This window comes from Candoia aspera, chromosome 8 (genome assembly GCF_035149785.1).
Source record: "Candoia aspera isolate rCanAsp1 chromosome 8, rCanAsp1.hap2, whole genome shotgun sequence".
In the NCBI taxonomy this organism is placed as follows: Eukaryota; Metazoa; Chordata; class Lepidosauria; order Squamata; family Boidae; genus Candoia; species Candoia aspera.
The window spans coordinates 56,020,238-56,034,094 of NC_086160.1; the positions used below are offsets into that span (position 1 = coordinate 56,020,238).

Consider the following 13,857-nt stretch of genomic DNA (forward strand, 5'->3'; position numbering starts at 1 on the left):
ACCGCCTTGAATTATTTATAGAAATAATAAAGGTGGGATATTAAATAAATAAATAAAGCCCTGGCTGATTTTAATGTATACATGACAGACTGCCATCTCTTATCTTTCTTTCTTCCTATCTAGCTATCCAGCCAGCCAGCCAGCCAGCACCTCTGAATTTTAAGAACTTCTTTAGAGGCCTCAGTGTGCCAAATAAGTACAGGTAGTCCTTGTTTAGCTAGCACAATTGGGACCAGGAACCTGGTCATTAAGTGAAGCCACGAGTGTGCTTGTGATCTTACTTCAGCTTTCCTTTGTTTTGCAAACCTGCAAAGGTTGTAAATGCGAGGACTGATTGCAAAGTTACTTTTTCATCACCATCGTAACTGAAAATGGTCACTGTCTGAGGCAGTCACTAAGCAGTGACTACCCGTAAAGAGTAAGCTGACCACATGAAATAGGGCTTTGTGGGATAGGCACTTGGTCCAGTGAAATTGTTTTTATATATGCAGTCACTTTAAATAATATCTTACTCCAACCTTTTCAACTTAAATCGCAGGACTCTAAAAGGCACGTTTAATTTCAAATATTTTCTATTTGTTTCCCCAGAGCCTAAATAATGGCTGTTACAGATGGTCTATATAAATACAATCTAGGTAACCATGTGGCTTGAAAAATATCTGAGACTTGCTCATGCTGGATTTTTAAAAAAGTATGTATTGTTTCAGTAAAAATGCTACTGGATCAGATAGATGCATTCCAATTTATTTCTAGTTAGTTTTCATTGGCTGCACTATTCTGCAACCCTAAACAAGTCTAAACGTAAGTTAGCTCCTGTGAGTACATTTATATAACTTTACAGAAAATAATATTCAGGCAGCACCACAACCAGGAAAACACACGTAAGCACACACACAAAATGCAAGCATTCCCACCTTCTCATACACTCAAATACATATTTGTGTGTGGGGAACAAGCAAACATGAAGTGGATTAATATGCCTTTTCTCTACCTGTTTGCTTCCTCTTTTTAGTTCTTCCTCTTTTTTTTCCTCTAACTTTTCATTTATTTTAAGAGGTTTACATTGCCAGATTTACATTTAACTTAATCTGTAATTTGGAGGAGGGGCTAAAAATAAAAAGAAGAGAATTGGGGGGAAGAAGGGGAAAGAGGAAAAAAGGCATTACTCAGTGTTAAATATTTTAAATGCAAACTGCTTTCAGTAGGATAATTAATATTACGTGCAGTTCGTTTCATTTTTTTTAAAACAAGAAAGATGCAGTTCCTAACTCTGTTTGGATTGCACTCACATACGTTCATAGTTTGTGAATAAAATTCTAATAGAAGGCGACTGCCAAGCATCAATCAACAAAACAACAGATCTATTAATTTGGGCAGGAAAAAAGCTGAATTCTGCCACATATGTGTCATACTACTGTACAAGCAACTATTCGTTATAATACTGAAGACAGATTGACATTTTAAGAATATACTTTTTAGGAGGGTGAATAAAACATACATAGAGTGCTAGATGATTGTGACTGGCATAGGTTTCGTAATGTGGGAATGTATGACGATCATGCGTCTAACTTTGCAACCATTTGTCAAAAGCACAAATAACCGATATGAGTATTTGCAGGATGAAGACCTAGAACTGATTTAACAAGCCAACTGTCTTAACTGATAGCCAGCACTTCTCTATCCTCATCACCGTCCTAGCTTCTAACCTACTTTTTCACAGTAGCAGTTTATAGTGTTGATAGGACAATGAGAAAGTGAGAAATGTTATTAATAAATGAACCACTACAGGACACTGTCAGGATAAAGAGAAAGATGAAAACTGAGCTGGACTTGTTTTTTGTTGCATTTTTTAAAGTATCACTTAGGATATTTCCAAAATATTCCGTTCAAGGAGCAGTTGCTCACAAACAGAACATGAGAATTGAAAAGCTAATGTTCAAATAAAAATTGATTGGACAATTAAAACTGGACAAAGAAAGAGAGACCGAATTTAATACTGAGTGGGGGGAAAAAGAAAAATGGTTGATTCCATTGTTTATTTCTGCCACTTACAGTACTGTTTGTGTGGATACTTGGAGTTCACAATGGCCAGGGTTTTTAACCTGTCAGTGTCCCTCCAGGGAAAAGCAATAGCCCGTATATATTATAAGCCCTACATCAGGTGAGTGTCCATGATTTCAGGAAAGCTCTTATTAGAGATGTACAAGCCCCATGAGGAACGGCTCAAAGCCCCAGCAGTGGTGATACTCACGTTGGCATTGGCCCCACGAGTGGCGAGCCCAGCCCCAGCAGCAATCCACTCTGCTCCCAAAACGGCACAATCCAGCCGTGGAAAGGATCTGCCTGGGCCACCTGCACCAGCACCAAAAATAAGCTTTAAAGAGCAAGATCAATGACTCAGTTCACATAAGCTATAGTGGGTTTACCTGAGCTGCACTGCACAAGCCTCAACTGGCCAGGTTCATACCACATGCTAACTTAGGGTTTATAAAACAAATGGCTGGATTTACCCAATATACCAACCTGAACCAAACAAATGACCCTTGGTTTAGTATAATGTGGGAATCCAATTTTTAGCCTAACTGAAAGGAATGAGTGAATTATCTGGACCTTCTGTTCTGCTCCACTACACCAATGTTTTGCCCAGTCTTTTTATTGAAAACTTTCAAGGAAGAAACCAATCACTGCATTTCTGGATGCTTATTTTATTACTGTGAGCTTTTCTTCTTGCAGAACAGACATCTCCTGTATATACCCTATTGGGTAACTGCAACATCAAGTAATGGGACACATGCATGAGGGTTATTGCAGATGTTAATACAACAATCAGAACTTCCAAACAATTTAATTGCACCTCAAATGCTATATTTTCATTGGAATTGGTTCAGACATTCAGTTGGCATTTATCAAATAATCTTTTTAAGCTTCTAGATTTGATCATTATTTTGAAAGCATGTTTTTACTCTTCCTGTTATCCTGGCAAGCCATCTTGAGACCATCTGTCAAAAAGTTTTCATATGATTTTGAACCACTGTTTCATCCCCTCTTTAAAGGCTCAGGGAAACTATTATTCCCTCTTAGACCAATTAATTATTTTAGTTTCCCCTTCCTTCCATCTCTTCTTAGCTCAACAAACCCAATGCCATGGGGGTGTTACTATGGGAATCAAATCTTTATGGTGCTTTTTGTATAGATAATTTAATGAAGTAAGTGAAAGCTTGATAAGGAATCTTAAAGCACAAGTTACGTGGAAGCTGTTCTAGGTAACCAGCTTTACCTGTAGCCACGCACCATAAAAATCAATATTTCAATTGGAGGATATTGTTTTCTAGGCACTTCCCCAGATCCAAAACTAGGATATGACCAACATTCTGGGCGTTGCCTTGTACTTTTATTATATATTGGAAATACAGCATGCCAGAGATAAGGTCCAGGCTTCTACCTGAGTTTGGAGCTGAGCTGGAAAACTTGTCTTACCAACATGCTAAAGCTCACAGCTGCAATATATATTCAGGATAAAGGCACTGAATCTAAGAAAAGGGATAAGTTGTGGTGGTTACAAATACTTTCTAATGTTGTCTTTTTGATTAGCAATATCAATATCCATTTGTCTACCAACACTATTCAAAGTTTGCACACTTCTCCTATTAAAGCACAACACACTATAAAGTAGTAGTAAAGTATGCTTTGCTTGAGTAAATCAACTGACCACATGGGATACACAGTGATTACTCAACAAATTGTGAAAAATATTGTTAAAGAGTGAGCCTTAAAATAAGATCCCATCTAGCATATTTTCTTCTAGTCTGCATGACTTATTCCCTAATTTGCATCAAAGTTTTTCATCAAATTTTGACACATTATAGCAGTAGCAATTACATGCACATTCCTGCTTTACAGCCCTCACTTTCAGATTTCATTTATCTGCATTCATGTTTAAACTTGAGTTGCAATCTTGTCAGTGTGCTATTTCATCAACTTTGTGCTCAGATCATTAACTTCAGACTTACTCATCTTATTAACTGAGATTTTCTACTATCTGATAGACCAATTTGACTGAAGCAATAGGAATTACATTTGAAACAGAAGACACATAAAATCATTCTTTCTGTATTAGTCTAGCAATCTGTGTAAATATATACACAATAAGGATCATATGGCAGCAAATTAGTATCTTCCAGATGCCTTGCATTCCCATAGTATGTATGTATCCTTAGGAAACTACTTGTTTGAATTCAGAGACAGCGTCACATATTCTAATTGTCCATTCAGCTACATAGGCAAATGTAGACTTGAAAACAGATTTCTGCATGGGCATGCTACAGTTGCCAGAAACCAACACTCATAGTCATAATTTAGATGCCCATCCAAAGGTGCCATCTAAACTGTCAGGGTTTTGGAGGATTCTGATACAGAAGGTTCAATCAGTAAGTGTACTGAAAATTGGAAAGCCATATACACAAAGAAGTTCTTTGTGTAACAGCATCCCAGAATCCTCCCTATAAATCTGGCTATTAACATACAGTATATAATATATAATATATGTTAATAGCCAGGTTTATATCCTGGGCCTCTTCCTTCTGCCTTTTCAAGTCAATGGGGTTTAATTACTCATTTCTCATCCTAGAAAGTTTCTGTCATCTGGCTTTCTCTGGCATGAGAATCAAGGATGTCCCACTTCAGCTGCTTCAACAGTTATATCTCCTACCTCTCCATATTCAGTCCCCTTTCCCTTATGGACCTGAAGCTTCCAGGAAAATCTCCCTTCTCCTCCTCACTCTGGTCAAAGGAGAGTGGAAGGTACTATGCCACTCCTTCCATTTCCATTATTTTATCAACTAGAGCTGATAAAGCCTCTCCCACCCCTTTAGCCCTCTCAATTCATCCCTGCTCTGGCTGAGGATCTCTGAAAGGAAGAATTTCCTTTGCTCCTTCTTTAGTTGGAGTGGAAAGGACTCTAATAATACTACTAATACTATATAAAATTTCTATGCCACTCAACTCCCAGACACTCTGGGTGGGATTCTCTCCCTTCCCCTCTTTTCAAGTCTTTCAAGCTGCCCCTCCTATTGGCCTGAGAGCTTTGGAGAGAGGGGAATGTCCATTTCTTCTTCTGGAAATAATTTCTCCCCTCCCCCCCACACACCCCACACACTCTTCTACCCTCTTGTCAGGCACCTGTCTATTCCAGAATTCATCCCTTCCATTCCAAGTGGGTTAGTTAGTGTGATATCTTCCCCCTCCCCCAACCAGTCCTCTTCTATCTCAAAATCAAAACTGCTAGCCGGCACCAAAGCTGAAAGATACAACCAGTTAGGAGGTTTGAATTGGTATGGGCATTACCAATGGAATTGTCAAAGGAGGCAATCCTCTGCTATTTCCCAGGATATTTCTCTCTCTTGGTATCCTTTCCAATGAATAAAATATTCCAGATTGCTTCTCCTGTGTCAGGAGTCTAAAAGAGTCTTTCACCTTGAATTCTTCTTTCTTACTTGCTGAGATAGAGTATGCATAGTAGAACAGTGATGCATAAGGGTAAAGTTCTAAGCTCAGATGGTGGAACACAGGATTTATCCTCAATGCAGCTTGAAGCTGCTGATAAAAGGCTGCAGAACTGATATGTGCAAATACAGGAAAGGATGCAGCTTCTTAAATGGTCTTATGGTGGAGAGAAATATGGTAGAGAGCAAGGAACAAGGGGTGAATTCAGCAATGCAGGGGCCCTCCTACTGATATCAGCAGAACATTTTTAAGAGGCCTTGGCTTGATCCAACTGATCATTGACGACATGCTAAGCTGTCTGCTATTCTGGAGAAAAGTGAAGCCCTCTAGAAAAGGGGACAATTGGGAAACAATAAGCAGCAATCATGGATAATAACATACGTATGACCTAAAATTATAACACTAGTGTAGAGACACAAACTGATGTATTAAATGCAAACTCAGTCACAGGTAAAAGATCAGGCCAGTTATCTTGCTGGTGGTTAAGACAGCAACGGAGGAATTTGTTTCACCATCTTAATATAGATAATAGGCAGAAGATAGTTGGAATTGTACAGTATATCCAACAGATGAACAAAATCATGCTATAAACTGTTGGCCTCTATCAGAAATTAAATGATTTCATAATATGGGGATTCAAAATCTGTTGAATGAGCAGACAATCTTTCTCCAGAGCAGAGGGGGGACCATAACAGGAAATGAAATGGGCCATTTTGGATGAAAAATAAAATACCACTAGAATGGCATCCAGGTCCTTGACATGATGTCAGTCATTAATAAAATCCAGTGGAATTGTGTTCCAAGGCCCCTGAAAGAGGAAGGGATGTAACAGTCCAGACAGCTTCTGGTAAGAGATTTGGCAATGTGACAAGTATGTGTATGTATGTATGTATGTATGTATGTGTATGTGTGTGTGTGTGTGTATATATATGTGTGTATATATATATATATATATATATATATATATATATATATATAAATAAACATTCATATATGCTCTACTAGGAAGCCAGAAAAAGCTGCAGAGTCATAGAGAAGATATGTTGTTTTAAATAGACTGAAATGTCCAGAGAGGCAAGATTTATTCCCTGAAGGAAGAAGTCCCTTCCTATATCACCACTCATTGTGAAGCAATTCTTCCCACTTTGAAGAAAACAGGGAAGGAGCAAGATGACAGAGTCCCCTTAAAGTCATCTGTTTGAGCCTACATATGTGGGTCCTGCTATTGAAGAGTATGCATGAGATCAGTTAGGGAAGGAGTGTTTCTTCTTGATCCAAGAGTCACTTAGGGCAGGAAAGATGCTGGTTGGGGGTGGGGGGAGTTAGGTTTTTCAGGAGCAGAAACTTACATGACAGAGGATCAGTCTACTTGTCTTGCAAGCTAGGAATATACAGTAAGTGATACAAAGATAGAATGGGAAAGAATTGTGCTTACCTGATCTGATGCTATATAAGTCTATGAGAAGTTTGTAAGTGTTTCAAATACCTATGGTCAATTTTAAACTCAGTAGAATGTGTTGTGCCTTCAGAGATGACAGAAATTGGAGTTCCAGTGTTGAAAAGCATCCCTGATCGCCGAAGGTTTGTTGTTAAAAGAAACATAAGTTTGCTTGGCAGAAAAAGATTTGGGAAGAAAAATGCACAGGAGAGCAAGCTCTCATTAAACTTTTGATCAGATTATAAAAGCACAGCCCTCAAGGCAAAATCAGACTAAGCCAAAGAGAGACATATAGGATCTGGATAATGGAGGATACATTGAAAAGTGAATGTTCATTTGAATAGAACAAAGGCTTGTTGGATCTCAGAAGCCCACCTTTCTTGATAAGACACATGAACAGTGCATGTACAGCAGCAAAATAGGTAAAAAATTAAAATAAAAAATGACAACATCCAACAAAGGCCTTAATAGCATGTGTATGTGTACAGGGTGGGGATTCTCAAGATAGAATAAATCCATCTTTAACTGTGTCCATCTGAAATCTCTTTGAGGGAAAACGGTAGCCTAGACAGGCAGATCAAAGCAAAGGCACATTTATCCAGCATGGCACAGAACTTGTGATTGAACAGGCACTGCAGAATTGTCCATACTTGTCTCACATGGAGAGTGCAGTCCTCAGAGTAAATAAGCAAATTATTCCAAAAATAATCCAAAAGGTGTCTAATATGTCTTGAGAAATATGGCTCATAAAGCTGAGGAAGACTGAGGAAGAACTATCCAAGCTAAATGATATTACCAAGCATTCAAACTTTCAGTAATGGGTATCAAAGGGAATTAGATGCTTGTGCCTCTCTTTCATGTCACCCAGTTTGAAAGCTCCTCTGAGATATGTGTACTCATTTTGTAGCATTCCATGAACTCAAAAAGAAGGGAAAGAGAATAGAGTTCACTAACAGGTACAGAGTCCAAGAGTCAGTAACAATGAACTACATGAAAGGCAGGGACACTTACAGGGCAAGAAAATGGGCAGATAAAGTTTTTCTGCTAATTTTCATTAATAAAATGAGTTGTCTTTCATGAATGTGATATTTTGTGAGAATCTGAGCTCCAGAAATCAGATTGAAAGTACAATCACAAAATTAATGGAGGTCAGAGTCATTGTCTCCCCTTTTCCAAACACAACAACATTATTGTTGGTGAACTGCAACTGGAGTTGGGTGGTGCCTAAATTGAATTAAATAATAAATAAATAAAGTATAGCCCATGTATTTTCCAGGCAAAGTTGGACGACGCTCCTGCTACAGGACACAATGTGGGTGATTCAAAGCCCTGCTCGCTGTGAGATCTGCATGCAGGTGAGCCAAAGGTTAAGTCATTCTAGTCCTAATCAATATGTGGATTGTGAACTTGAAGCCAGTCCATTCCCAGGACTATTAGAAAATGTGATGGCAAGGCTAAATAAAGTTTAGCCTGATGACTGCTGATATTAAATAGCAGAGGTTCAGTGTGTTCAGAGGTGGGCCTTGGACACAAAAGCCAACCATTAATAGGTTCAACTCAAAGTGGGGAATCAGCAGACTTCACAGAGTGAACATACTCATTGTGATGATGGATTCTATGAAGTTCCACTGGCATGAGTCTACTAGGGTCTGCAGTTGTATTTGCAAACCCACATGGATCTATAGTATAACCAGAATGTTTAACACAGTGCACTGTGTTGCAGGTCTGGGCTTTGCTTAATTTCTGGGTCCCCCAGTCTTTGGAGATTGGAACAGGCTCCATACCCACAGACCAGAGAGGCTAGTGTAAATATGTAATATGAAAACAGGATGTGCTTATTCCAGCAAGACTTGCCAACTGATTTAGCCATAAGGTCTGCTACCCCTCACCATTTCCAAGTGTCTTTGTGAACTACAGAAACCAAGTAAGTCTGGAGACTTCTGTCAGTTCCAGTCAACAAACAGAGAAGGTGTGCATTCTTTTCATGGCTTGGGGAAATCACAGGGAAAGCTAAACAGTTCTCATCTATGGGTTCCCATCGACATTTGTTCCTCATGACTGTTTGCATTGCAATACCTAGATAGGGAACAGCTTTGCAACTGTTATCTATGGATCCTGTATTTCCAATGAAAATGGCTTGATAAATGAAGTCAAAGTAGTTACGATCTATTCAACAAATTGCCCAAAAATAATGTATCTGATAGGTCTATCAGCTACAGAGTGGATGTAGCAACTAAGCAATGTATTTCAAAAGAAACTTGGATTGCCTAAACCTGTCAAGGCTTGCCTATCATGCATCTTTACACAACTGAAATATTTGCAATGAATGGTGGAATATAATTTTGCCCTTAGTTTTACAGCTTGTCTGATTGATGTTTATTTTAGATACGCATTTAGAGATACCCAAGCATTCCTGGAAAACGTACAGGTAGAAAAAGAAAGAAAAAGTTTTACAGGATTACAAATATTCCCTAGTTTATTGTCAGCAGCATGATTTATCTGACAGGAGATAGGCATTCCTTCCCCATGTCACCCACAAACACTGAAGCTACACAAATGCTAAACCTAAGAGTTTTGGAGGTTGCAGTTACTTGGTTATGACAATCCATATAATTATGCATGAATGATGGGAAAACAACTACTTCAGCAATTAAAGTATTTTATATTAAAGCTCTTTCTTCCATATTTACCTCTTGTGAACATGCCATTTCCACACAGCACAAGTAACAGAATATGATTAATATCCACAGAATATAATCATACGTTATACTTGCCATCCCTACAGATGCTCTAGCATAGCTCTCAGTAGCATGTCAATTAACTAGAACAATTTTTCTTGGTAGTATTCACCCTGCACATTCAAATGCAGATGAGACTCTTTCCATCTACACTAATGTGTTTTTTTAAAAAAACAAAAACAGAGCCAACCCTAGCAAAAATCTACTGTACTACTGGTCTCTGTTACTGGCAGGGGCACATAAAGTAAAAGATTAAAGTTGATGGGTTGCACACAGAAGATTCTGGCTTAAGCCCTGACATCCTCAGGGGGGTCTACCTAATAATAGAGAGTTGTTATCAGTCAGTTTAGACACTCAATATAATTCAACTGTCCAATGATCTGTTTTGGACTATGGCAGCTTCCTGTGTTAAAGAATAATCAATTTAGATGAGGACTCACAGCTATTCACACTTAATTAGAGGTAAGTTCCATTGAACAGGGATGGAATTACTTTCCGATAAAGAGATCCCAGCCTAGATCCCAGCTGTAAGCCTTCCTAGTTTAGAAGCAGATGCTTCCCCCCTCAGAGAGAATCAGTGTGGTGCAGTGGCTAAGAGACAGAAGGACAAATCAGGAAATCTTGCCCTGAATTATTCTCCCATTCACAAAGTGGTTTTCCCCCCTGGGTTTGGAATTTGAAACTGACCGACCTCAAAGGACTGCTGGAATCCTTGTAACAATTCAAGGTTTATGAGGAACAGCCTTAAATTAGTGAAAAACCAAACCAAACCAAAGATCCCAAATAACATACAGGAGTCTTCCAGGATCTTTAAAGAGGTATAGCATGTGCCAATAAACATTATGTCACAAGTCGTTTAGGTATACAGTACGAACTGCTTTCTGCACCTGAAGGCTAAGTCCTATTATGAAGCAAAGGAGAACAAAATAAAACACCGTCTTTCATTTCTCTACTTCTTTAGGGCTTATTGGGGTCTTGCAAACTCTGTGGATTCTTATTGGGATTTACAGGTGCCTCCGCCGTCAATGCGATGCAGCTCTGCTTCCCCGAGTAAGTGCAAACTTCCACAGTTGTACTTTGTAAGTGCAAAGAGCCAGATTTTGCACGGAGCATACTCTGGATCCTGTGCAAGGAGAAGGGATCGCAGACTGAATCCACCTCCAACAGGTTTTCTGCCCTTTCTGAGCCATTTGGATGTTAGTGGGGGAAACAGAAGGCAGCGCCAAGGTCGTGAATTGCTCCCTTCCCTTAGCAAATTGGAGAATTTCTCATTCTCCACCAGGTCTGAACAGAAGCGTGCCTTCGGGCAGTTTCCCTTTCTTTCTTTTCCCCAACCCCTTCCTTCCAGAAAACTGATCAAAGTCTTGGCTTACCTTCCGTCAAAGTCCCCTAAAGCCTCCAGGTAAAGCCAGAATAAAACGAGGACCCTCAAAGATAAATCCATTTCGGGAACGGAAGACAGACAGACACAGACACAGACAGAAAAAGGGGAGAGGAAGAAGAGCCCCGGGTCTCTCGACCACCGGCGGCAGCGGCAGGTTGGGGAGAGACGCAAGAGGCGAAGGCACCCGAGCGGCCGCCGGCTCTTCCTGGAGGCGCCCTCAACCCAGCTCAGCGCACTGGGAGCTGAACGCCGGCAGGGGCCTCCGGTGGCCGGGGCTGCAGCTAATCCAGGTCCTCGGCGGAGAGGTCGGCGCACCACGCAAACGGCAGGGGAGAGCCCCCCGCGCGCGTCCCTGCTTGTCGCTCCCCTCCCTCTGGAGCTCGGAGGCGGCCACGCCGCCCGCTGCCGGGAAGGGGCTGGAGCGCAGGCGTGCGCGTCCCGGCTCGCCTTCGGGAGCGTGGGAGAAGAGCGGCGCAGAGCTCCTGGCAGATCTTAGCGCCAGGTTCCCGGCGGAAGAGAGACGGCGGCAGTTTCAGACGGCTTATTGGGAGAAACGGAATAGCAAGACAAAGGCGTGGGGCCGCCGATCGTGTTTACTGGTGGGTGTCCTAAAGGAAGCCTAATTTTGATGAGGACATCAATCGCCCACGCCAGGGCCTGTTTCTTTCATTAGGAAAGGAGGGCATGGGAGAATTGCCCCGCTGCACTTAATGGGTAGAATAAAGTACAGTCCATTCAAGGCAATAAATGAATAAGCTAAAATACAATGGGCAGAAAACAATGGATAACAATCACTTTGTTTTATTTCATGGAGTGTATTCCAACATTCCAGGTGATCCCCCCCCCTCCCCCGTGCCTTCCAGTCAGTTTTTGACTCCTGGAAAGTGCTTGGACTAGTTTCTGCACTTTTCTTGGCAAGATTTCTGAAGTGGTTTGCCATTGCCTCCTTCCTAGGGCTGAGAGAGAGCGACTGGCCGAAGGTCACCCAGCTGGCTTTGTGCCCAAGGTGGGGCTAGAACTCACAGTCTCCTGGTTTCTAGCCTGGACCCTTGACCACTACACCAAACTGGCTCTCCAGGTGATTTATCACAATTTTAAAAATACGAATGTAAATAAATACAACAAAATTAATTCAATGAAAATCAAAACCAATCATTAAAATAATTAACAGTGAAAAGCTTGCAAAAGAGATACTTTGGCCTGTCTTCCTAAATGCTGGGAGTGTAAGAGTCAAACCTAGCTCAGTAGTATTTCCATTACTTGAGACCAACAGGAGATCCTTTCCCAAATATCCATAGCAAAGATTCAGACAGGGTGGGGAGGCATCTTCAGAAGAATTCCAGCAGATCTACATAAGCAGGAAAATTCTTAACAGCAGAGGCATCCCCTCAAATAATGAGATCCTAAGCCACTTAGAGTTTTAAAGGTCAACACCAAGATCTTAAACTTAGCTGAAACTGTGTCCTATAAGCAATGGGCAGCAGTCCAGATCATTCACTACAGGATTCATATTATCTTGCCCAGGACAGTAGCCAATTGTAATTTCCAGTTATTTTCAAGGGTAACCTCACAAAAGGTGCACTGCACTAGTCAAGATGGATTTTAACTGAGGCAAAACAGCTCAAGAAGTGTTGCACTTGGTGCACTAGCCATAATTGTGCAAATGTGCTCCTTGCCAAAGCTGCCACTTGCAAATGCAGAACAGCTGGGGGTCAAGGAGCAATCCCAAACTATGAACTTGCTCCTTCTGGGGCAGCACAACCCCACCCAGGACAAGCTTTACCTCAGTCCCAAGTCAAGCAACTCCTTCTTTGAATTTAATTTCAGCTTCTCTCCTAACCAGCCCATCATTGAGGCAACATTCAAGGATACTGATTGTTTCTTTGGAGTTAAAAGGTAAGTAGAATAAAATGGGGTAGAAGAATAGAGTTGTCATTGGCATCCTGATAGCAGTTCCCCATGATGGGTTCACTTAGATGTTAAACAGCATAGGAGACATGAGAGAACCATGTGGCATGCCATAGCTCAATACCTAGTGGTCAAACGATATTCCTCCAGCACCACCTTCTGGGCACATTCTGAAATAAGGTTTGGTGTCCCACCAACACTATGTCCCCAAGGCCCAACTTGTTAGAAGGCCCAGAAGATAGAAAGCTGCCAAGAGGTCCAAGATAAGTCAAAGGTTGCACTTCCTCCCAGCTATGATCTCTGGCATAGATGACCAAAGCAATCTCAGTGTTTTATCCTAGAAGAAACACGGTTGAAATGGGTCTAAAAATGATGCATCTGTAGTTCAACATCTTATCCAAGAATAGAATATTTGAGACTGGTTAGAAAGATCTTCCAGGGCATGGGAGGGCCTTTTTAAATAAAGGCTACTGCCTACCTTTAGCCTGCAGGTCATATCCCACATTCACGAAATAATTGACAACCTCCCTTAATTGTGAGGTCTGTCTGAACCTGGCTGTTTCAGTTGGCCAGGAAGGACAAGGAGTCAGCGAGTAAGTGGTGGCTTTCATCTCTCCATGCACCCTGTCCAAATCCTGATGTTCTACAGGCTGAAGAACCAATATGAACATGACTTGCACCAATACTGGAGCCCAAGCTGAAGAAAACTGATCAGTTTTATCTGCCAAAAAAAAAAAAGTGAAAATTGCTCAGAGCAAGCTTCTGAATTTGGCTCTCTCCCCCAACATCCTGAGGGAGATGCAGCACTGTATGGAAAAGCATGATGGGACTGTCTTGTGCAGACAAAGGAGGCAGAGAGGTGCCTCCTTATAGCAACTGTTGCTACA

The 13,857-nt window shown here is 41.0% G+C and overlaps 1 protein-coding gene across 4 annotated transcripts in view; it reads right to left on the reverse strand.

The window, feature by feature from the left end:
• Positions 1-11,391, reverse strand: part of NPNT (nephronectin) — a 57,880-nt gene extending 46,489 nt beyond the window's left edge. For all 4 annotated transcript variants that reach the window (XM_063309813.1, XM_063309811.1, XM_063309812.1 and 1 more), the window contains exons 1-2: positions 11,052-11,391; positions 2,252-2,352 (exon numbers count right to left, since the gene is read on the reverse strand). In XM_063309813.1, the coding sequence (XP_063165883.1) occupies positions 2,252-2,352; positions 11,052-11,122 (172 nt within the window). In that variant the 5' untranslated portion in view covers positions 11,123-11,391. The remainder of the gene's footprint in view (positions 1-2,251; positions 2,353-11,051) is intronic.
• Between the last annotated feature and the right edge of the window lie 2,466 nt (positions 11,392-13,857).